This window comes from Synchiropus splendidus, chromosome 13 (genome assembly GCF_027744825.2).
Source record: "Synchiropus splendidus isolate RoL2022-P1 chromosome 13, RoL_Sspl_1.0, whole genome shotgun sequence".
NCBI classification, from domain to species: domain Eukaryota; kingdom Metazoa; phylum Chordata; class Actinopteri; order Syngnathiformes; family Callionymidae; genus Synchiropus; species Synchiropus splendidus.
Genome location: NC_071346.1, coordinates 11,560,089 through 11,583,087, shown reverse-complemented (window position 1 = coordinate 11,583,087; position 22,999 = coordinate 11,560,089). Strand labels below are relative to the sequence as shown.

At 45.5% G+C, this 22,999-nt stretch overlaps 2 protein-coding genes across 5 annotated transcripts; both read right to left on the bottom strand.

Moving 5' to 3' along the window:
- Nucleotides 1–131: 131 nt before the first annotated feature.
- On the bottom strand, nucleotides 132–3,711 carry LOC128769769 (uncharacterized). The gene is made up of 5 exons (XM_053883744.1): nucleotides 3,093–3,711; nucleotides 2,824–3,029; nucleotides 2,579–2,680; nucleotides 1,754–1,820; nucleotides 132–1,693 (listed from the first exon to the last, which is right to left on the bottom strand). Exons 1-5 carry the CDS (start codon nucleotides 3,709–3,711, stop codon nucleotides 132–134), a joined length of 2,556 nt encoding a protein of 851 aa, XP_053739719.1.
- A 7,284-nt stretch (nucleotides 3,712–10,995) lies between these two features.
- On the bottom strand, nucleotides 10,996–22,868 carry LOC128769348 (abl interactor 1-like). Of its 4 annotated transcripts, XM_053882999.1 has the most exons (11): nucleotides 22,503–22,864; nucleotides 20,474–20,641; nucleotides 17,685–17,861; nucleotides 16,254–16,268; nucleotides 15,972–16,075; nucleotides 15,735–15,875; nucleotides 15,484–15,584; nucleotides 15,178–15,393; nucleotides 14,419–14,508; nucleotides 12,843–13,028; nucleotides 10,998–12,783 (listed from the first exon to the last, which is right to left on the bottom strand). In XM_053882999.1, exons 1-11 carry the CDS (start codon nucleotides 22,617–22,619, stop codon nucleotides 12,608–12,610), a joined length of 1,491 nt encoding a protein of 496 aa, XP_053738974.1. In that variant the 5' UTR covers nucleotides 22,620–22,864; the 3' UTR covers nucleotides 10,998–12,607. The 4 variants fall into 4 exon arrangements, with proteins under 4 accessions (XP_053738977.1, XP_053738976.1, XP_053738975.1 ...); XM_053883001.1 differs by lacking the exon at nucleotides 14,419–14,508 and having other exon boundaries at nucleotides 10,997–12,783; nucleotides 22,503–22,866; XM_053883000.1 differs by lacking the exon at nucleotides 16,254–16,268 and having other exon boundaries at nucleotides 10,997–12,783; nucleotides 22,503–22,866.
- Between the last annotated feature and the right edge of the window lie 131 nt (nucleotides 22,869–22,999).

Here is a 22,999-nt window from a genome sequence, read left to right as displayed (position 1 = left end):
AAAACGCAATTATGACCAAGGTTATGTTTAACACAACTTAGCTCACAAACTTATTAAAAATGACCACACAACTTCCCTGTCTTGGATTTTAAGATCCATGATCCCAAATCTTGGTTAAGAAACTTTTTTTTTTATGCTGCTGCGACCCACATGAGTGAAACGCCGCTCCCTGCGTGGTGGCTGATTTGATTGACTCGCCCGCGCACACAGTCCAAAACAAAGAAGACCGCTGTGCCGTTGTGCACCTGGAATGACACCCGAAGACTGACGCTGGCCCACTGGCTCCCCTCGGGAATCTGTCCAGCGACCTGCTGGGCGACGGGTACGGGTCGTGCTCCGTCCCCGACCAGCTGGGGATCACTGCGCCGCAGCAGAGTCACTTTGATGAGGCTGCAGGAGTGGATGAGTTTGAGGTCCAGCGCCACACTGACGCTGCCACTCTCCCTGAAAACGAAATCTCGAGCGTGATCTGCTGAGCCTTTCCCAGACAAACCCATCTGGGCCACTTGAGGAGAGGTCTGCTGGAAGAACAGGGGCTTGTTTCGGACGGCGCCTGAGGGAAGACCGGTATTTGCGACAGAGGCGAAGAGGGAAGTGGAGATGGCAGCCGGCACCCACACTAAGCTGAGAATGCTGATGCCAGTCTCGTCGCCGAAGTAGCGTACGTTGCACTGACCAGGTGAGAGGATCTCGAAGGCGAGCGTGTCTCCAGAGCCGACCTGCGTCGCTCCAGACAGAGAGATGGAGGTGTCACGATAGTGGACCCCTGGCTTGAAAGCACGGCTGAGCTCCATGCCGGTGCCGTTTCGGTTGACATATGCCAACAGCTGGAAGCCCTCCGCCACGCAGGCCTGGCCCATGGAATAAAAGGCCTGCTGGAAAACAAAGCGTACCGTCCCACTCTCTGCAAATCGGACGCCCCGGCCGTCATGGGTCAGCCCGACAACATAGGGGTCGGAGGTTGAAGTCGTGCGAAAGACAGGACGGAAGGTGGTGTGGTAATGTGCCGTCACCGTGGCCTGGGCTGTCATGGCTACGGCGCCGGTGTCGTGAGAGAGCCACAGGAGACTCAGAGGCGCTACAGTCGGGGTGTACAGTTGCAAACCCTCGTTGGATTGGTTGCAATGCTGACTCGCACTCTGAATGTATAGCGAGATGGCGTGCCCTGGAGAAACCTCCGCCACTCCACTAATGCTGACGCTTTGAAGGGACTTGACCTCGCGTTGCTCTACCCTGACTCCGCTGAGGTCCAGCCTATCAGAACCCGCCGTGTCATTAAGACGCAGACACACCTGAATGAAGCTGCGGCAGCCGTGAGTCACCGCCATGTTCTCGTCCAGCCAAACCAGTCCATGCTGTCTCAGCACCAGATGGCCGTCCTCTGCAGACACCAGGCCTGGCTCACTCCTACCTTGGATGTGGATCTTCACCCCAGGCGAGGAATGAGTTCCGATTTGATTTTTGCCTCCAGGAAGACTAACATCTCCAGACCAGGATAGCGACAAGGGACTGTCGGCGGCGGCAGGTCCGGAGCAGACGGCGTCCATTGTAAAAGTGCAGGGGGATGCCATGGGTTCTCCATCACATTCATGACAGGCCTGACACTCGTCCATGTCGGAGTTAAAGAAGTAGCCGAGGCCACACATTCCCAAGGTGGCTTCTCGCTCCGTCATTCCATGGCACCTGAATCCACCTGAGGAAAGAAGAAAACTTTAAATTGGTGACGCCGGACTGGCTATTGATCGCAGCCTACCTGGCGTGTTGAGACATTTTTGCTGATCCCCGCAAAGATCTGAAAGTTCAAGGCATTCATCTCTGTCCTGGAACCAGAAAAAATAATGTTTCAGAGGAAGAATTCATCCATTCTTAGTCGGTATTTAAGTGAACCTGGCAGATCCTGTCGGCATGAACTGAACACTGGGCGACCATGAAGAAGCCCGCGGGGCATACAGTGCACCTCTCACAGTGAGGATGGCCGCTGCTGAAGCCACAATACTCCTCAGGACCGCAGCTTCCACAGGCCATGAACGAGCGCCCCACCTGGAGGAACAGCAACTTCACACTTAAACTGTCCACACAGTTTAATAACTACATAGTAAAGGAAAGAAGATTAGTAAGTGTAGTTCAATAAGAGGTTAAACCGTTGCAGTGCATCATGGAATTGCTGGTTCATTTTATCAACGGGCCATGTACTATTGACGTGGGCCAAATGTAGCCCACAAGCCTCGTGATGGTTGCCCCTTTCACTTCTTAATTCTCTAGGGAAACATATGTATACTCTAGTTTTTAATTTGAAACATGCATCCAAACTGCAGGCCCAGTTCCTGGTAATGGCAGCAAGGCAAGAAAAATGTTCCCAGTTGATCCCAGCAGGGGAGCAGATGCCTCACAGGTGTAGCGTATTGGAGTGAAAACGTTTCGCCTGAAGTCACTCATTACCCCACTTAAGAGAGTAACAGTGCAGTTGAAGGGTATTTCAAATTGAACCCCTAAAAAGGGCAGATTTTACCTCCATGACGCTGGCTTCCATGTCCACCTTGTGTATGGAGAAGGCCGGCTGTGCTTGGTGGGTTCTGACCTGTGAAGTCAGTGACTCTATGTGACTGTCCATCTCTTCCTGGACGTTATGAAGGGACGTTTGCTTGATGCTGTCCATCAGAAGGTTGTACTGGGATTTCACCTGGAACAGATGATCAGTTCATTGTTTATCTGCTTCACATCAGCGTGTCGTTCCCCGCACACTCCCTCTCCTCTCGTGTGTGTTTCTCATTGTCAACTCTGTATTTGTTTTCCTTCATCGGAATCATGTTGATATCAACTCACTTGCTCCATCTGTTCATACATCCTCCTCTGCTGCTCCAGTATCTCCCGCTGCTGACTGACCAGCGCCCCCTGCTGTTCACTCAGGAGCCTCTGAAGCTCCTTGACTTCGACCTGCTGGCCCTTCAGAGCCTCTACAAAAGCCTCCTGGCTCTTTGAGAGCTCCAGCTGTAAAACAAGCGCGTCCTCAGCAGGAACCTCGTTGTTCCCTGAGAGGCGCGGAGACTCGGTTAGAATCTGATCTTACGCGTAAACTTGAGGAATCTTCTGACCTGATTTCATGTCACATGTCAGCTGTATTCGGGCACCGCGTTCCGATCCAAACTCTGGAAGCTCGTCCAGAAACTGCGCGGCTCTGTCCGTGACGTGCACCGGTGAGTTGTGCGCGTCATCTACGCGCGTAAAACAACCATCCCCGGAGCAAACGTTCGGTTTCTGGCGCCGGAGTTTGCACCCGAAGCCTTTGCACTCCCTGGTGCTGTCATCAGAGGTCTGATGCTGCGATACAGAGGTAGGGCAGGTCCCGCCAGCGCAGCCGGGATGGAACACCTCAGCAGTGAGGGTCCTCGGGTTCGTCCTCCTGGTGCCATCCTGCTGCGTAAACCCCTGGTGAGGCTGGACGTAAGGTGGCAAAGGCGCAGTGTGGTGAGAGTACTGCGCGTCCTGCTGGTAAACTGGCGATTGTCTGGCTTGCGTGAAGTGTTGGAAAAGCCGCGAGGACGCGGCTGGAGGGTCTGGTTCCGTGCGCCCTGGACAGTGCGCTCCGACGCACGGTCTCGTCCATGACGGTGCGGAGAGGCACCGCGCCCCGCGGCAGATCTCCGAAACACCCTCCGTTCCTCTGAGGACCAAAGTCAAACCAAGCAGAGTCAAAACAAAACTGCGAGCCATCTTGTCCAAAAGAGAGACTATCTTGTTGCGCGTAAATCCCCGTTTTCTTCCTCGATCATCCCCAGGTTTGAATGAATCTCGAGCGTGCGCTCAGCTTGTCTCCATCGCGCGACGCTTTCTGCCCTCTTCGCCCTTCTCTGAAGTTATCTTCGTCTCGCCCACATGTGGAGCTCAATGCTCCTAATTGGCAACAGGTTTCAGCTCCCACTTTTAAATTAACCCGTAGTTTCCCCGGACATACCGCTCCGCAGACTCACGCAGGCTCCTCTCCTCGCACCAACAAGAGCAGGAGCGTCTCACTACATCCCACGAGAACCTTCTTGTCTGCCACAGTTCAGATGACAGGACCAAGCAAGTGGTTTTTAACAAGCCGCTGCCCAGTTAAATCCCTCTCAGTTTAATTTTCCGTCGAAGCTTTGAGCTGGATTACAGTGCAGCACAACTCTGTCAAATGGCAAAACCTCCCTCCCCTGTAAAAAGTGACTCAAAGCAGTGCACCCCGCTCTGCCTCCCATTCATCCCTCCAGACCCCACATGGTCTCGATTAGAGCTTGAACCCACATTACAAGCTCTTGAATGTTTTCCCCTTCATTTTCAACTTGATGAATGTGCGTTCATGAAGTAAATATGCACGACCTAAAATGTTCTGAGTCACCCCAGCAACCAGAGGGACACCCCGGACAGATCCATCAGGGGGCTCATATAAACAGACCATGAGAGGAAACCTGAGTTTCAGAGGAAACCCTCACAGAGATAGAATAGAAACTCCACACAAAGATGCATCAAGCTGCAATGGAAGTGTTTGCTGTCAGGCAGCACATTAATAAAAACAATAATGTTTAAACTATCAACATCACTGGTGATGAACTCATTCTTCCTCGTATCGATTAATAGACATATGATCAATCACTCTGTCTCGGCAGGTTGACTTTCTGAACGGCATATATCGATCTAACAACGTTTTAAAATGTAATAAATTAATGAACTCTATGAATATTAGAAAACAATGTATTGTATTGAGTCACGCCAGACTCTAAATAAGTGTGTTTTATGCACTTTTACAATGATAAACTGGTTTTGCGCGTCTGTAGTAAACATAACAGCTGCATGGAAGCAGTGGAGCAAGGAACGATGAAACGCAGTTTAGTGTTTAGAAACGTTACGGGTTTTTCAAGAACGGACATGTTCTAAATGGGTCACAGTGTGTTGGATTTGTAAAGAGGATGTGAATATAACAGCAACTGAAGGCTGTTAAATATGAGCGCTCTGTTGTTAGGTCTTTGAAATAAGAGTAGCGGGTTCATCCACGGCTCATTTCACCTGAAGAGTTCACCTTCACCTTCACCTTCTTCTGCCGAAGCCCAAACTTCCTGATCCGCACAAACCTCCTCCAGCTCTTCCTGGAGGATCCCGAGGCGTTCCCAGGCCAGACCGGAGACATCATCTCTCCAGCGAGTCCTGGGTCTTCCCCGGGGTCTCCTCCTGGTAGAACATGCCCGGAACACCTCCCCAGGGAGGCGTCCAGGGGGCATCTGGATCAGATGCCCGAGCCACCTCAGCTGGTTCCTCTGGATGTGGAGGAGCAGCGGCTCCACCCCGAGCTCCTCCTGGATGACCGAACTCCTCACCCTATCTCTAAGGTTGCGCCCAGCCACCCTGCGGAGGAAACTCATCTCAGCCGCTTGTATCCGCGATCTCATCCTTTCGGTCATGACCCAAAGCTCGTGACCATAGGTGAGGGTGGGAACGTAGATCCATCGGTAAATCGAGAGCGTCCCGAATCGTATCGAATCGTATCGGCAACCCAAAACTATAATACGCATCGAATCATTGTTAAAACGAATGGTGACACACCTTACAGTCAACCACCTTGCCAATACATTCTCAAGCCGTTTCTGAAGCTCCAGAAACACACGGTCAGCAGATGAGAAGACACTCATCGTCTTCCAGGCTTATTATGCAAGCGATGTGGTCCTGCCCTCCATTCGGCGCTGCCTCCATGTTCGCTCCTCAGGCCCCTCGACAGGTTTGGCTGTCTCCTTTCAATCCAGCTCCTCCTGTACATTGAACCCTCATGTCGCTCTGTTTACCAGCTAAATAGCTGTGCGGTCACATCAGCTTCCTGCTGGACGGGAAATATACACTCTTAAAACACTAATAAGCTCTCAAACAAAGGAAACATGGCGGGTTGACGTCAAAACCACTGAAGCCTGTTATTCAATTGAGTCTCAATAAAACACTGAAATTTGGCGGGTTAATTCACGTCTGTTTGTTTGCTGGTTGGTGCTTGAGTGGACGGAATTTATAAACCGAGTTTAAGAATGCTCTTTTTTTGGGATGTAAGTGATTTAATAAATATCCTGGCTGTGTGTGTAGTGAGGAAAAGATTCACACATGCGAGGCAGAAGCGGCAACAGAGGCTGAGCAGCTGCCTTCATCCAAAAGAATATTCACTTTCATATGGAAACAATACAGCGTCTATTCTCTCCCCTCCTTTCTTCCCCTTTCTACCATTTAATGGACACTTTGTTTACTGCGGAGCGTAAACACCGAGAAAGCCTGGGCTCTGTACGTCTCGCTTTATGTGGAGAGGACAAAACAGTCTGTGGATTTCTAGTTCTAATGCAGAAGTCTACACAGGATAAAATAAAAAACGCAGCAGAGTAAACTCAATTAAACGCACATCTGCGACGGCTCCAGATCTGGTGCACAGCGTGTTAGCACATGAGGAAATCAGAGCAAATATGTTTGCTATTCAAACATGTGCTGCGCATCCTGGAATTAGATTAATTCTCTGTAATATTTTGATCGCTACAGCATTATTTGATCATGCGACACTCTGCTTTGGTTTCTAATGGAATTTCAAGAATCTTTCTCATGTTTTGTGACTGATCTCAGAAAACACTGTCACTGTTTATATCCTTTAATACAATGACACTAACTCAGTTTCTGCTTCAATTGTTTCTACTGGCGTCAGGCGATGTTTACCATGTGCTACTGCATGTTTCATGGAAACACTTTGATTTAATTCCTAAAGAAATGCGACAACATTTGTCCACCATGATTCCTATTTGGGTTGCAGTCTTCTCCTGATGTGGAGCAAAATCTGTTCTATTCTCTCAGCTGCTCCTTCCTTCACTCACTTGTGAACAAGCTCTCATTCCTCTCACACAGGATTCCAGAATGTGTCCTCATTTGTGAGTCACTGACAAAAACATTTCCCTTCAGTGATCCGATATGCAGCTTCAAATCTGATCGTCCAAGAATTATTTTGCCGGACCTGTCCCGTCCTGAACCCATATGTTCCTGTCAGTATTCTTCTCCATCTGCATCTGCCGTGACCTTCCTGTTATCAATAGTCTCCAATCTGGCAGGCAGCAGCGAGCCCGTCCTCGCCTGGGATTCTGAAGCTTCTTCAAATGTGTGTCTTCGCCTGGCAAGGGTTGCTGGAGCGAGGGGCATTTTAAAGCCATAGCGCGCCCTGAAAAACACAAAAATGAAGGTAATAATAATATTAATCGGCTGTCAACACGTGCGTTTCTTAACAAGGCCTGATGGGCCACATGTTTTCCACGCGGTCGCCGCTTGTGAGTGAATGGTTCCGAAAGAATGTGATTTGCAGTCGAGCAGTAAAGCTTTTGGAAAGCAAAATATTCTAGTTAATGGAGCATCTGCTGAGGCTGATTTAATGGCGTGCAATGGAGTCCTGGGCGACACGGAGTTGAGGGTGAAACGGGATCGGTGCTCTCGAGAACCTTTTTTTAAAATGCGACACTAGTGCATTCATTTTGATTTTCCCTTAACAAAGTTGAGATTGGGCCTGTCCCAGCTACCTGGGGTGTGAGATGATGGACATCCTGGACTGGACCAGCACTGTCATCCATCACAACAAAGGACCAAAGTAAGTTTTACTCTCAGTATGAGAGATTTCCAGGAAATTTTGAAAGACATGACACTGTTGAGGCATGGTGACTTCAGGAGCGCTACTGACCCCTGGCGGCCAAATCTAAATGACAAGTAACACCCGTACTTACGACCTGCTCGACTTACCTCCACCCGTACTTAAGACCACGGACAGCAGATGCTTATTTTTTTATTCAATGCACGTAGCAGCCCGGCAACGCATACGACAGTTAAGCCTCGCGTCAGCTATTTTGAATGGCATTTGACTTACGACTCCCGGTCGTAAGTCGGATGTTACTTGTAGACTGATATGTATATGTAGATAAAATACATGTAGGTCAATAATATTGCGTGATATATATATGACTGCAATAAAAAAAGTATGCATCAATAGTGTAAACAAAAGAGAAAAGTGATGAAATATCAAAGTAAAAACTGCACAGTGAATTCGTAGTACTCAAGATAGTGAATCTCTGATTTCCTTCAGCTGAACCGTATGTGTTGCTGACGAATACGTCGAAATACAAAACCTGTTTTGTCACATTCTTCCCCAAAACATGAACAGATGACCTGAACTCTCGTCCAGTCTCACCACGTCCATGTGTTTGAAGTAGGAAGGGTTACGAGAAGTGGATCTGACAGATCACCGCGTGTTATGCTATTTAATCTGGGCTGGTCTGGTTACGCCGCGCAGCTTTTGTAGCAGAACCGCCGCTTGTCAAATAACTGTTTGCTGAGCAAGAAATAACATTACGCCACGCGGTGACGCAACCAGAGCCGGAGGAAGGCTAGGGATCAGCGGCGGGCCTCGAACGGGATCAACGTCCCCCATGACATCAGACATACCAGAAGAAAGCAGCTCCAAATGGCACTTCTTTGTTTGGACCGGCATCACAGTGACACCCACACAACAGAGTCTGTAAAACAAATGATTTTTAACTGATTCCACTCACTCACTTGATCGGCTCCATCCTCTGTTTGACTTTGTTGGAGCCTAAACAGACCCTTTTTTTTCATTCCTGAGGGCCTTCATTGAAGTACCAGCATGTCGGCATGTGTTTGCTGTCGCAGCTGTCATCATTAGAAACAGGACGTGGCAAAAAAAAAGCCCTTTCATTGCAGCTATTAATGATGTTATCACTCATCCTGTATGAGGCTTAAATAACCAGACTTATGGCCGTGCATTTCAGCGTTAGTCATCTGTTTGACACAGAAGTTGGGGCAGAAAAGTGACGAAAAATGGACACTTCTGGAACTCAGAAAGAAAGAAGCAAAAGGAGACCACAACTTAGCTCGTACTTTTGCTAAACCTTGCAAATCCGTAAACACCACCGAGAAATATTGTCATGTCGGAGGAGCTTATGTTTTTGTTCCGATGATGGGGCAAAGAACAGATGACTATATTCAAAATTACTATCTGGATCCAGAAATGATTTGAAGTTCTATCACTCTCTGGAGTGTAGAACAGTTCTTCTTCTTGAGTGTGGTCCACAGAGGTCTGAAACACTACTGCCACCTGCTGTCCCGTTGAGCTCATTGCAATCAAAAATATTTCAATATAATAATATTATCTGGGAATATATTCTTAAAGCAAAATAATTTTTAATCCAATATTGTATACAGTGAATGCAAATAAAATTAAAAATGATTTTCCAATTTTTGATATTTTGTGATGCTTCCCGTGCTCTGGTAAAAAGTGATGGAGTGATAGATGAGATGTGAATATGTTAATATTACTCTGTCCATGGAATCATTTACATTTTAATACAAATATGAGACATGGATTTGTTTGAGCCATGTTTTGACTCTGTTTGCGTGCACCAGTGTGAGTGAGGTGCGGGCGGTCTGACGCATGCGTTGTTGAAGTTAGAAACTGTTGCTGAATTGAATGTGATTGCATTGTTCTGGTTTAGGCTTTTTAGATTTAACTTTTTATTGCTTTTGACCGAGCTACGGCAAGTTCGCTATAAAACCATGTTTCCATGCGCATGTTATTGTTTGAAATGTTTTATTTTCCACCTGCTTCTTTGTTTATTTTGTGCAAAACCTCAATGTTCTCTCGCAAAATGTGCATGGAAATCTTGGCTTTAAGTGACGCCCCTGCTATAGGCTGCCACGCTGACAACCTCAGTCTTCATTCCGGACTCTTCTAACTCTGCTTCCTGCCTGTCTAAATCGTGGATTACTGCTGCTGTCACTACGCTCCTATAGTGCTTTCACTCTTGCTGACGTCACAGGTGACCCTTCGTCTACTTCTGGCCCCTCCTGCCTTCATTCAGGTCCGACTGCTCTTTTTGAGGTTGTTTTACCTCATAAAAATTTCGGAAAAAAATGTAATGTAATTTGTATTTAAAATAATACATCTGTGATCAGCAAATCTAGATTTGAACCCCATGAAAGTCCTGGCGGTAGTGAGTACTGACTCCAGTCCAAACATTCCACTGTTGCCCGAAGGTCACACCGTCTTGTCCTGAGTTCCACCAGCTGCTGCAGGTCCTGCGATTTCTCTCGAAATGCTCCAAACTTAGAAACCTGGAGGGGATTATCTGGACCAGAAGGAGGTGAAAATGGAGTGAGCGGCTGTCAGCGACTCCGAGACACAAAACGTCAGAATTATTATTTAAATATCTTAATATATTCATTTTCTTTGTGGACGGTAGCGGCTTTCAGTGACTAGTGATGGACAGGTGAATGAGAAGGTCAAACAGGAGTCAAGGTCGTTGAGTCTAAGATGACAGTTACAAGCAGTACAAATGAAAAACATGTGCCGGGCCCTTTTCATAATCTATCAATAAACCCTCCTCAGAAGGGAATTTGAAAGTGAAATAGCTCCTGTGCAGGAAGTGAACTGTACCGGCTCGGAAAACTCCAACATTGACATTGAAATTCAAATTGTGCTAATCACAAACATGACTTTCTGTCAGTGAGAAAGGAGAAGGGGGGAGAGAGAAGCGCAGGAGAGTATGCAAATCACACACTCACACACAGAAGAAGATGGATGGGATTCATCTGAGGTCAGAGACGCACAGAGGAGCTGGAAGGAATCACTCTGGAGGCCCCGATGGGAGTGAGAGAACTGACAGGACGCATAAACAACTGAAAACAAAAACGTCACTCTGCCCCCTCCTTGATCCGGGATGAAAGGGTGACATGAATGCGCTCTCAGCTTATCAGTTATTAATAAACAGGTCTGTAGTTAACTCTAGAAAAAAAATTTCAATGCAAAAGTGTCACTTACAAAAGTGAAAATTTAACTCCTTCAAGTGTACAGCACCTCCATTAGACGGCAGGTTTACTGGTTTGCAGCCCTCTGCTGGTGAACTCAAGCACTGCACCTTTCTGCTTAAAAAGTACAAGATTCCGTTTTTTTTCAAGAGCAGTTTATTACAAAACGACTGTACATAAATTTAATTGAACACGTCATATGTACAGACTGAGAGGAGAAGACAAACAGCTTTTCACACTTAAGTTACAGATCACTTTTTTTCCCCCATTGATTTTTCTTTTTTTTTTTTTTTGCTCCACCATAAGAAAAACACAATCAGAGAAAGACGTCTTGACTGTGGATGCCCTGAAATGTTACAAAGTGGTCGTCTCTATGACACAAGCGTATAAATAAATCCTTTACAAACGGTTTCAGACACGAGATGTAAGAAATGAAGAGCTAGAAATACGGTAGAAAAAGTCACCACAAAAAGTCGCCGCGTGACCGAGAAGTACAATCAACGATGGGACGTAGCTGCAAATCATTCCAAATGTTTCGTGCGTACACAAAATACTGACTGACATCCGGGTTGTCCGAGAGGAGAAACATCTTCCAGTTAAAAAAAAAAAGAGCCAAAGACACTATTGAAGAGACTCAGGAAGAGCAGGCGTCACCATGGTTGGAAGAAGTGGAACTAAACTGGTGGTGGATGACTTCATTTTTGACATTCACCCGACAGTACAATCAGATCTAGAACACTCTCAGGGACCCAGCAGTTTTGAGGTGGTCGAGGTTGGCGATTATGGTCGTCGAGCACCAGTAAGAAGCACCAACCACAGAAAGAGTCGAACAAACAGTCGATGACAGCTATTCAGTGCAGCGATTATAACACAGTGGAGAACCACATGAACACACACACACACACACACACACACACACACACATATAAGTTAGTCCTTCCGTTGCTTCGAAGCAAAACGTTGCTACAGTGGCTGGACACCATCACAAAACCAAAATGTGGAGGGTGGGATTTCACCTTCTGTGCTCTCTCTAGCTTCAGCTATTTCAGTGCATTATGGGACTTGTGAGTGACTGAGGCCGGGATGTTGCCATCCACACAAGCGAGCTCTCGTCCCTTCTTAGCGACAGCGTGGTCGCGCTTCAGCAACTGTGGCCCAGATGACGGCAAAATGGCACTGTAAATGTTTGGGAATAAAATTCAAGTAAAAAAAACAAACAAGCGACTGATAATCTGATTTTGGCCGCACCTGCACTGATGGAAACTCACAGGTAGAAACACACAAAAAGTACTTTACTGGCATATTCTCACGTTACACTTTATGTACAGTTAGAAGATTTACAATCACTTTTTTACACCCCCTCACTCCCACCCCACTGACATGTAGCATAGTAAATACACACACTGAGGTTCTCCCCTCTTTGAACATCTTGTGATTTGGACAGTGACGACATCGGACATTCAGTCGTGTCCTAATGCACTTACTGTTTCTTTTAGAAGATGTTTGTTTTCAGGAGGCGGCAGAAGCTCTTGCAAGCAGCCGGTCTGTTAAGTTTGTAAACGGCTTGACTCCCTTTCAGCGTGACGCAGACAGACCTGGCTCTTGCGCGGCTTCTGCCGCCGCCGCCTTCTATTTTTGTGCGACACATTTCTATTCAAACGCAAGGATATTTTGTGCAAGCCCCACATGTAGAACGTCACAGAGCATGGCACTTGGTCTGGAATGGAGCCGTGGGAACTGCATACTTCTGTACATCTCGGCGGTTACCTCAGTCGGCGTAGTGCATGATCGACTCCACGTAGTTTCCGGGGAAGAGTCCGGTGACGCCGTTGCACACGCCTTCGAACCAGCCGTCGTCGTTCTTCTTGATGATATAGATGATGGCTCCCTCCATGAAGGACAGCTCGTCCTCTTTGTCTTTAGTGTAGTCATATATGGCCACAACTGCAGAGCACACACCACGTTACTACAGGTGACTGGGGAAGGACGAAGGAGCGCCATACCTTTCTCTAGATAAGCCTTAGGGGCCCACTGAGGGTCTCCGTCGGCGTACGGGTCGCTGTAGTGGACCACTGCTGCTTCCTCTTCTTCATAGTCAACAGGTGGTGGAGGAGGGGGAGGAGAAGGCTCCTCAAACACGCTCATATCTTCAGGTGGAGGTGGAGGTGGTGGAGCGGGACTGTCGGTTACTGGTGCAGGAGGAGAGCGGCAGAAAGGAAAGTGACTCTTTTGTCACTGTCAACACGACTATTTTACTACATCCTTTATGCATTTGCCTACATAATGTCACATGCTAAACCACATTCCTCTTTAAAGCCCATTTATGCTCAATGTCATGTACCGATCCGGACACAGAGGGAGCCTTCTGCCAGTGCTCTGCCTTCATTGAATCCGTATTTCTGCAGGTTTCCACAAAGCTTACGGGTAGAGACCAAACAGAGCCCCCTGGTGGATATATTGGTGAATAGCAACACCAACGTGAAGAACACATGGAAGCATGTGATAAGTGATGGCAACGGGTGAAAAGAACGGGTCCATTTTCGTACATAAAGGGAGCATAAATAGGCCTTAAGATAGACATGGGAATCCAACTATTAAATTTTAAATACATTTATAAACATTCAAAATGATGAGAATTAAATTAAGCGTTGACATGGCAACTAATTTTTCTTCTGGAATAACACTGATATTGTGGATCAAGCTAGCACCCAAAATAAATAAATAAACACAAATATTAATGCCAGAAACTAATATTCATCTGTAGTATGTTAAATGCATTTTATGTCATGGAAATATCTGGCCCCAAATGACTCAAGTCGATGTGCAATTTCATGCTCATGTTTCCACATCGTTTTGACAGTTGCTGGTGTCATAAAAAAGTGTCACCTCACTGAACATGCAACACATGATGCACCAGCAGTTTACAGCTTCCTACTACCTTTGTGTCCTCTATTGTGATGTGCACTAGTTAATGTACTAACAAGCTTGTGTACACGAGTCATAACACCATGACTTGTGCTCCCACACAAAGTCAATAAGTTGCTGGAGCCTTGAGTGACATTGTTTATTTTGAGCTGCTGAATCCAAATTCAAAACTTAAACCATCAGTGTATGTCAAAGTGAAACTCTCCCTGCATTTCTGTGTCAACATATATCACTAAGTCATCGCTATATATTATATGAAGCGATGCTGTTTGTAGATGTCATAGCATGAGCTGCTGGAGCCATAAAGTCTGTGGTGTCGGTTCAGTTTGCTTCTGTGAGTCGTGAGGAGACACAAAGAAACTAGTTCGACTTTTCTCCAGACAGACAGTATCACGATGTGGCATCGGGTCACGTTCTCCCCACTCAATTGGCAGCGGAAAGGATGCACACACATTACGTGATCCATCACCGTGGCAACAGACAGACAGTCGAGGGACCTTCCGCCTCACAGATATTGCGACAGACACGATGCGCTGAGCACATCTCGCTCTGGTGTGGAATGCAAATGTGCAGCAAGCGCAGAAGCTCAGGTCACATTTGGAAGTCCATAGGATGTTGTGCGTGACTGGAACAGGAACACGTGTGACCACTTACTGCTCTCCTGCATTCTGGCCACAAAGCCGGTGAGAGGAATCTGTGGTGTCAGCTGGACCATTGGAGGAGGAGGCGGGGGAGCCACAGACACTGGAGCGGCAGGTGGAGCAACAGAGAGACGGGAGAATTGATGGAGGGATGAAGAAGCACAAAGCCACGACCAGAGGACAGAAACAACTCAGAGAGGGAAAAGAGAAACTGCATAGCTCATGAGCAAGCTTGACCAGATGGCTAAGCAGCACGTTTCTGGACTGAAATTGAAACTAAGATGGCAAATCTGTCACTTTAAGACATAAAGTTGTGGCATGGCAGAAGCACACAGCAGAGAGAAATCCACTCTGAGCTGATCTGAATTTGTTTTCATCTTTACCATCATCATATGCTGCCGTAACGTCTCAGACTGTCCCAGTTTAACTTCCCCGTGGATATAAATCTGCATCCTTTTATTGATGCTCGTTCCAGACAAGACAATTCTCCACCCCAGTCGCTGCATATTAAGCTCCTCTGAGAGAGAAGAAATTAACTGGAAATGGCTCAGAGTGACACAAATAAATCCAATATTTGAAATAAATCAATCAATAAAACATGCACTCTGTGTGTGGATAGATTGTGGGAGTTTAAGTTTAAGCGCAATCATTTCTTGCCTGGTTCTGAAAACCATCATCTTGGAGGTCAAAGTATAACAGAATATGAGTAGTAATAGTAATCCTTTGCAGGTATTAAGGCATTATTTCGGTGAATTACACTAAGCTGACACACCTGAATTCTGTGAGTAGGCGGGTCCGCCGTTTAGGTGCGGCTGCTGGGAGGAGACCGAGGGCGCGCGGCGGTACGTTCCAGTTGCCGACACCATGGAGGCCGAGGAGGTTGTAGAGGAGTTGTGACGGGAGATTTGACGGGAGATTGTGCCGAACTGGGACATCGGGATTGGGCCCAAACCAGGTCCTTGTGGGACCGACGCTGAGGAAGTCGCCACTGTGGAAAGAAAGGAGAGCGAAGCTTGAGTTTTGCATCTAGCTGAACATCCTCTAAATTATATTGCACGTAGCTCTCCATGGTACTCGCCTGGTCCCATACTGGGCGGGGACGGAGTTGGAACTGCTAATGGAATGCCTACTCCACTGCCACTGCTGTTCTCCCGTCCTCCACTGCCACCGCTGCTGCCACTGCAAAACAATGTAATGATGTTCAACTTCATTTGCCTTCAAATCCAAAGAATTTACTCTCGCTGCTTGAAGGGAGTGTAACAACCAAGTCACTTTTTGGATGAGTTGCAGCCAAAAAGCATGTCTACCCCTCACACAGACACCAAGTACCTGTGAGTCCTGGGCCTCTGGTTCAGTGAGGCTGTGCGTGCTGGACTCTGCTGGTTGCCCAGTCTGGCCGGACTAGTCATATAGTCATTAGGCACCACAGGCGGCTTCACTGGCTCCAGTGTTTTGTAGGGAGTGTTGCGCCTGCACATGAAGGAAGATCCACAGATGCATTATAATCACTAAGAAAGTGTATTTTTTCACTCCAAGCATGACTGATTTCAAGTATTAAATCCGTACCCAAGGGTCCCGCGACCAGCCATTGGGGGGCTTGGAGGTTTTTGTGTTGGTGGATTTGTCCTCGATAGTGTCCCTCCTCTTCCAGCTGCATTGTTTCCATTTTGCTGCACATAAAACTACTTCAGAACATTCCAACTTTCTCACATTATAATGGCTCTACATAATAACAATGATAAGAAATGCCATAGTTATCGTATTAACTTAAAAAAAATCTCATTTAAATTAATTACACAACTGTTAAAGAGTTAGACATGAATGACAAATAACAGAACTATAGCTTACCTTGGCCTTAAGCCACTGCAAGCAGGTGGAAGGAGAAGACAGAGAGAAGCTGGTTGGTTAATGGGTTTAATAGGTGAGTTATGCATTTTAGTGATTGAAAGTCATGAGTTGTTCACATAAACGACAACATTGACTCTCAAATGCAAAACACTGCAGGTTATGACATGAAAAGACATAGATGAATAACCGCATATGTTTGTAAACATGAGAACGTTGTATTAAAGTCTTTCTTCAGCCTGCTTCCTACATCATCTGTCAAACCGAAAAGCGCTAATGTGCGCTGAGCAGAGGGAGAGAGAGAAAGAGGTCAGGAGTAACAGAAGCACCGTTGCAACATAGCTGCAACAAAGTTGCCTAGTAACGGTTCAGTAATGCCCGTAAAGGTCCATTATTGTGGGGAAGTGAGCATAGTCGGCTGCAAATGCTTGAATAGGTGTGTCCAAGTCTGACCTCTTGACAACTCGAGTGTGAACTGTGCTGCTTATGTAAAAGGAAAGCAGAAGGGTGAGGGCGATGTCGACAACGCCCGAGGGAACAACTACTAACAAGATGGTGATGACACAGCTGCCGTCGATAGGCAAAGTTAATCTATAATGTGCACATGTTTGACCCCAGATTTGAAGAGCCCGTTTTAATTTCTACTTCATAAAAGCTTTTTTTAAACAGACAAATCCTTTTTACTGCGCGAGATTGAAATTCAAATGAGGACTCTACGCCCGGGTGCACTTGATAATGAAGTACCAGAGCTAACAAAAGTGACAAAAATCGAGTCGTAAAACCAAGTGTGATTGTATACAGCATTTACCGTTTAATGAAAATAGAGTTCACCAGTTATGCATCAGCAGTACAAGAGTCGCCTGAAAGATGGTTTACATTTAGACATTGTCACCCTGTTTAGGATAAATTAGAATCTAACTTTTCTTTCAACAGTTTTCAATGATGAGTCCCGACTGACTTCTGCATTGAACCCTCATTGGCAGCATAAATAAAGCTTCATTTCCATACTGGCTTTTGCCAAAATTGTCTCCGTGAGGCCGCGCTCGGAAGAGGAAGCAGCAGAGCCTGAATCTGAATCAGCGGATGTTGGGAAAAACCAGGAGACCCGCACAAGCTTGACAGACGCACACATGAAGAGGGATGAAGCGGCTGAGTCAAACATACTGCGAGGATTTATGACAGCGGCCGTTAATAGACACCGCTCCGACTGCGCGCAGTCAAATCAAAGAGGAAAAGAAAAGGCATGGGGGAAGCGGATGGAACATGGGGAGAGAATTAAAAATGGAGCAGGGAAAAAAAAAGTTTTCCCACATTTCAATGGAACTGATTCAAGACAGAGACAGCAATTATTCATCAGCTGCCAGCGTGCGTTTTGTGACTCTTGGAAACTCAGTGTGAAGCTTTAGATTTGATTCAGCAAAAAGTGCCTCTTACCTTGACACCGTGGCCCACGTCGTCCAGCAGTGTGTAATCGATGGGCTTGCGAATGTAGCGCACTGGCCGCTCCATGTTGCCCGGGGCGATGATCTTATGGGTGCGGGATGTGTTTTTGTTGGTGGTCAGGATGCCGATCTCTCGACGGGCCACTTTTTCCTTATGAATGTCCACAGTCTGTGGATTCAAATGACAGTGACATTTCAGTAGCAGGCACGGTACCTGTAGGATGCAATGTCATACAGGTGTCCAGGGATTACTGCATTAATAAAAAAGAAAGAGAGGGGGAAAGCACTCTTATTCATGCCCATGTTAGTCATTCAACCATTTCCTGGGAGAATTACTTTTAATTACTTTGAATTAAATTCAATGAGACCCACTTAAAATGTATTTAAGGGCCAAAGTAGATTCATAAATAATTTACTGCCATCTTCTTCCCACATTATTATTTCTGTCCGCCTGGACGTGAGCTCCCACTTCGACTGTTTATTGGCTCCTGCTGACCCACTAATCTATTGGCCTACATCCTGGGGCACTTTCTTGAAGATCTACCTCGACACCAGGCACAGAGAAAATTGCATCTCTCCTCAGATTATCGTCTCCATCTATCATAGAGCTCTCTCGCCGCGGGAGCCTCTTCAGTTTATGAATGATAGATGAAAGTCGAGGGATGGAGGAAGACGGTGAAAGCTGATGATGCAGTTGAGTTGTTTAAGAATTAGGTTGGCGTCCGATGAGGAGATTTGACATGTGTAGTCCAAGTGTGTGGGTGGAAGCGTGGAAACGTGTCGGCGAGAGGTGCTGCAAGTATTTCAGACATAATATGTTGTGTTGCGGTGCAGGTTGGTCAGGTGCCATGTCAATGCCATGCTCCACTACTCCTAAAACCTATGCACAAAAAGATAAACTCAACAATTTCATCCTTTGTCAAGGCAAGCTTCAAAAACATGTCAGCTGTACAGCTATTTGATCTCTGCAGTTGGCTTTTATGAGCATTATGTTTTGGCATTCCCAGGAAACCTCCAGCTTCCTTTGGGAATATCGTGGTGTTCCTCTGGCAACCAACAGATGTAACCTTTACAGCTTGTTCTTCGTTCGCCCTGGGAGCCTGATCGAAGTTGAGCAGGACTCGGGAGGGAAATTCTGGTCACATGTACGCACATTTCACTTATCCTCCTACTGACATCTCATGACCTTTAGAGGCGGCAGATATGGACTTCTGACCCAGGCAGAGATACAGCTCTGCCTTATTAAAAAAAAAAAAATCTACAATTCCCAAGGTGATCAATTCGATTATATAAAATCTGACACTGACGGATATTATCAAAGACCAAATGCATCCATGTGGATACATGAGAAAATACAATGGAAAAGTTTGAAATACTTCCTTAAAAAATAAAAATGAATCCTTCTTTACGCCCCAAAATAGGATTATCAACACAGTGAATGTGACTTCTTGATAATGCAGCACTAAAGCCACATTGAATCGTCACAATCCAAGTCAAGTTATCATTTTGAAATACGTAGACCTAAACAATCTCCACCAATCACTGGCAACAGCTCTATGCTCATCCTCAAATCTAATTCTCTTACAATTCGAGCAACATCTGCCAGTTTGTTTGGACACCTGTTCTACGTGAGCATGACTGTGTGGACATGAATTCTGATCTGAGCTTGTTATCATGTTGGTGATGCGAGGAAACCACCGGGTGAACTCACAGCTTGCTTTGTCTCTCACAGGAAGTGCCTGAATACTACACCAGCATTTCCTCCAGCAGTTCAAACAATAGCTCGACAAAAGACTTTCACAAATATCATCCAGCATGAGGGTTAAGCAGGAGACATTCGCTGAGGTCTGAGCATAAGTGGAAGTTACTGTCATGATCCTTATCAACACGCTCTTTTGTTCTTTGACGCCTTTTTCATTCTTTTTAACAAATAATAGATATCCGTCCACTGAACTGCAAATTTCAGCAGTGCACACATTACGTCAGCAGAGACCCACAGACCAGTAAATAAAACCCAGGCCATTTTGGGAGGATTTCCACAGGCCTTTGTGCTTGCTATTTGCATTGCTCAGCTGAAATTTATCGCTCCTTATTCACATTATTCCAGGCACTAAAACTGGTGAATATGATTAAAAAAAAGAAAAGAAAAGAAAAAAAAATGTAATGCTGAATCTTTTACGGCTGTAGAATCCTTCAACAAAAAAAAAAAGCTGAGATCATTTTCTATTCAAGCGATGAATATCAATGAGGTGCAAATGAATGCTTCAAATCAGACAAAAACAAAATCCAGTCTCAAACACTTGATGTGATTTGTGAGTGTCTGAGGTTGCGACTCTGTATTTTGAAATTAACTGTAAAAGACTGTTTTCCTTGTTTCCCATTGCATATTGAATGTAAGGTTTCCAATCATTCGACATAAACCTGGAATGTATTAACCTCTACTTGTCACTTTTACTTCCCATGTTTAGCAGATTTAAGAATATAAATTGCCTAAGCACTGAGCAGACATGAGGATTAAAATGAAAATGTACTGTTTCTGGAACCTAAAGGTTACTAAAGGGAACTGACTCTAATCCATCCAGCATGATTTGGGGTTAAACAGGAGGTGATATTGCTAACATAGCAGGAGTTCTGACATCATACTTTCACTTCTACCCCAATGAGTTTAACACAGTCCACAGTACAGTCCCAACAGGAAAACCCAGATACTCAGCCACATATACAATCTATATTATATATATATATATAACTTGGAGTAAGCATCTGTTTTCCTTTGTGTACCTGGGAGATGTGGTTGATGGAGGACTCCATGCGTCGCAGTTGCGACGCCTGGATGTCCAGCAGCTGCAGCACATTGTTGGCTAAGGCATTGATCTGGTAAGCAACACTGGCCAGAGACTGAGTCGTGTAGGCCTTGGTCTCTTCCAGGGCCTTCCTCTTGTCTTGAGCCTGCAGACAGGAAGGAAGGAGACGCATTTTAAAAAAAGAACACAAACCCTAAGTCAATGGAATAACTGAGTCAGCTGGGGGTTTCCAGAACCAAAAGATGGTTTGTCTTGGATTCCTATTTAAGCTACATTTAACAGTTCCTTGGAATCAATTTTTGTTTTCTATGCAAACTGTATTTAACCAATAATGTACGATTTGGCGAGAGCAACAAGGACAGGTGCACTGTGGGAACAAAGCCCAGTGAGTACAGAATGCCAAAGCATTTCATAGAATATTCACCCCGCTGCTGAAACCATCTGCTTGAGGGTGTCTTTAAATAGCAAGGTACCAGTGAACATATTTATAGCTAGAAAAACAAAACAAGGGCAAACAAACAATGACCAATGGATTTTTTGAAGAAAAAAAACCCACATCATATGATTTATAGATGCATGTCCAAATATTAACTTGCTGCTGTGTGTGTCCTTTATCCAAGGCGACACGTTCAGTGGTCATTGTTTTAAACAAAGACTACTGTAACAAACGCAGTATTACCCTTACTTTAGAGGAGTACAGCAGGCTGTCCCACAAAAGCTTGTGAATCAGACATGCACACAGAATCAAATGTTTTTAATGTGTTTAATGTGTTTTTATGTGGCCGACATGAGTTTTAAATATGCATAGGTTGCTCAAAATTAATTTCAAGACTAATATAAAGTACACCACCCAATCCCCTCCAGTGCATTGAGACCCTTAAAGATGAAAGTGACAGACGGTTTTCTAAAAGAGAAAGAAATAATTTTGAATTTCCAACCCCACCCACCAAAAAAAAAATGATGAGAGATGTGAAAGTGGATGTGAAACATGATTTAATCTAGAATCAGCCACCCAAAAATCAAAATAAAGACCGATACCACAACAAGAAGACATTGTGCGTAATTCAATCTGACATATATAAATGACAATAAGACAGTTTGAGAATCAAACAATTACATTTTTCTTCTCATGATCACTTCCCTTTGCCTCTACCGACATGTTTGTCTGCAATGACTTTAATACAGTTTTAATACTGAAGATAAAGTAACAGATACTAACATATTTCAAGTTGTTGCATCGGTTTATTATTATATTGTGCTGAGTTTCCTGTTTCTATCATCATAAATCATAATGTTTCACCTTACTGAAAGGTCAGTTTATGTCCAATCTTTCCCAGAAAAACAAATCTATCTTCTACTTTACACTTGTCTCAAGTTAGTTTTGAACATTTACATATGCTCACAAAAAGTGAAATCATAATAACTCAACATGCAGCACTCACTCTGAACGTAAATACATGTATTTATTTGAGACCATATTGTTGGCAGGTTTTCAATGAGGCCATTACATGGATTGATGGACGAGACTAACAAAAAAAGGAAATCTGAAACTGCGCTATATCCTTGCTAGCTTGGCTGCTCGTCTGTGGCCTCGAGCATCAGCGGCTCCTTAACTTAAACGTCAGACTGGGACGAGAATAATCGTGATAATATCCTTATTATAGGTTCTATATGACAGCGAGATCGGTAAGTGACAAACCACTAGGTCATAACAACGACACACCCTCCTTAAAACCTCCAGCAGCGCTAACACATCGTCTACAGGCAGTGAATATGAACACGGTTTGGGATAAATGACTCAGCAGCCTATAAGGCATCTAAAGGCGAAAACACATTCGCCACAAAACCGTAACGGAAACCGTATTCGGCGAGAAAAGGCCACCCGGGGTAGCGGTCTGTTTGGACCCATTCGTTAGCATTTCCTGTCCCTGTGGTTTCACTCACTTCCACTTCAACACCGCAGCGATAGATAGAATCAAAAAGCTTCGCCATATTCCAATCCTCACCTGAACATAGTTGTTTTCACAGTATTCGGCGACCCGCGATAGGTTCTGGTAGCTCTCCACGAGAGCCCTTTTACCGGCAGGGATTTCCTCCTCTAATAGCATTTGTAGCTCTGCCATCTTACATCCCTTTGCATTTCTCTCCGGTCTGTCCTCAGTCAAGCGGGGCGGTGATGCTGTGCAGCCGAGAAGGAGGCTCCCCCGCCCGGCCTCCGGTTCACCACGGCTCTTCGTCACAATAGCGAGAGCGGTGATTGGCCGAGAGACTGGGGGAAGACCAGCGACACGCAAATGTACTACATTACAATCCCGTACTATTGTTTTGTTTACCACAAAATACTTCTGGCGACAACAAGCGGGAGCGCGTCCGTTTCTTTACGTTATAGTTTAGATATTGTTGCGGCCATCGCACTACATATCCCATGAACCACCTTCGGTTTAAAGCCCTTCGCGCGGGGTTTGCTGGGAATTGTAGGTCGATACGTATCTGAGCTGCTAGA

Excerpts from the sequence above, each read along its gene's own strand:
- LOC128769769 (XM_053883744.1), bottom strand. The coding sequence starts at position 3,711 with ATGGCTCGCAGTTTTGTTTTGACTCTGCTTGGTTTGACTTTGGTCCTC. Across the intron at positions 2,681-2,823 it reads TGTATGAACAGATGGAGCAA|GTGAAATCCCAGTACAACCT; the intron begins GTGAGTTGATAT and ends CATCTGTTCCAG. Across the intron at positions 1,694-1,753 it reads AAAATGTCTCAACACGCCAG|GTGGATTCAGGTGCCATGGA; the intron begins GTAGGCTGCGAT and ends TTCTTTCCTCAG.
- LOC128769348 (XM_053882999.1), bottom strand. The coding sequence starts at position 22,619 with ATGGCAGAGCTACAAATGCTATTAGAGGAGGAAATCCCTGCCGGTAAA. Across the intron at positions 15,394-15,483 it reads CCCGCCCAGTATGGGACCAG|TGGCGACTTCCTCAGCGTCG; the intron begins GCGAGTACCATG and ends TTCTTTCCACAG. Across the intron at positions 14,509-15,177 it reads CGCCTACTCACAGAATTCAG|TGTCTGTGGCTCCCCCGCCT; the intron begins GTGTGTCAGCTT and ends CTGCCGCTCCAG.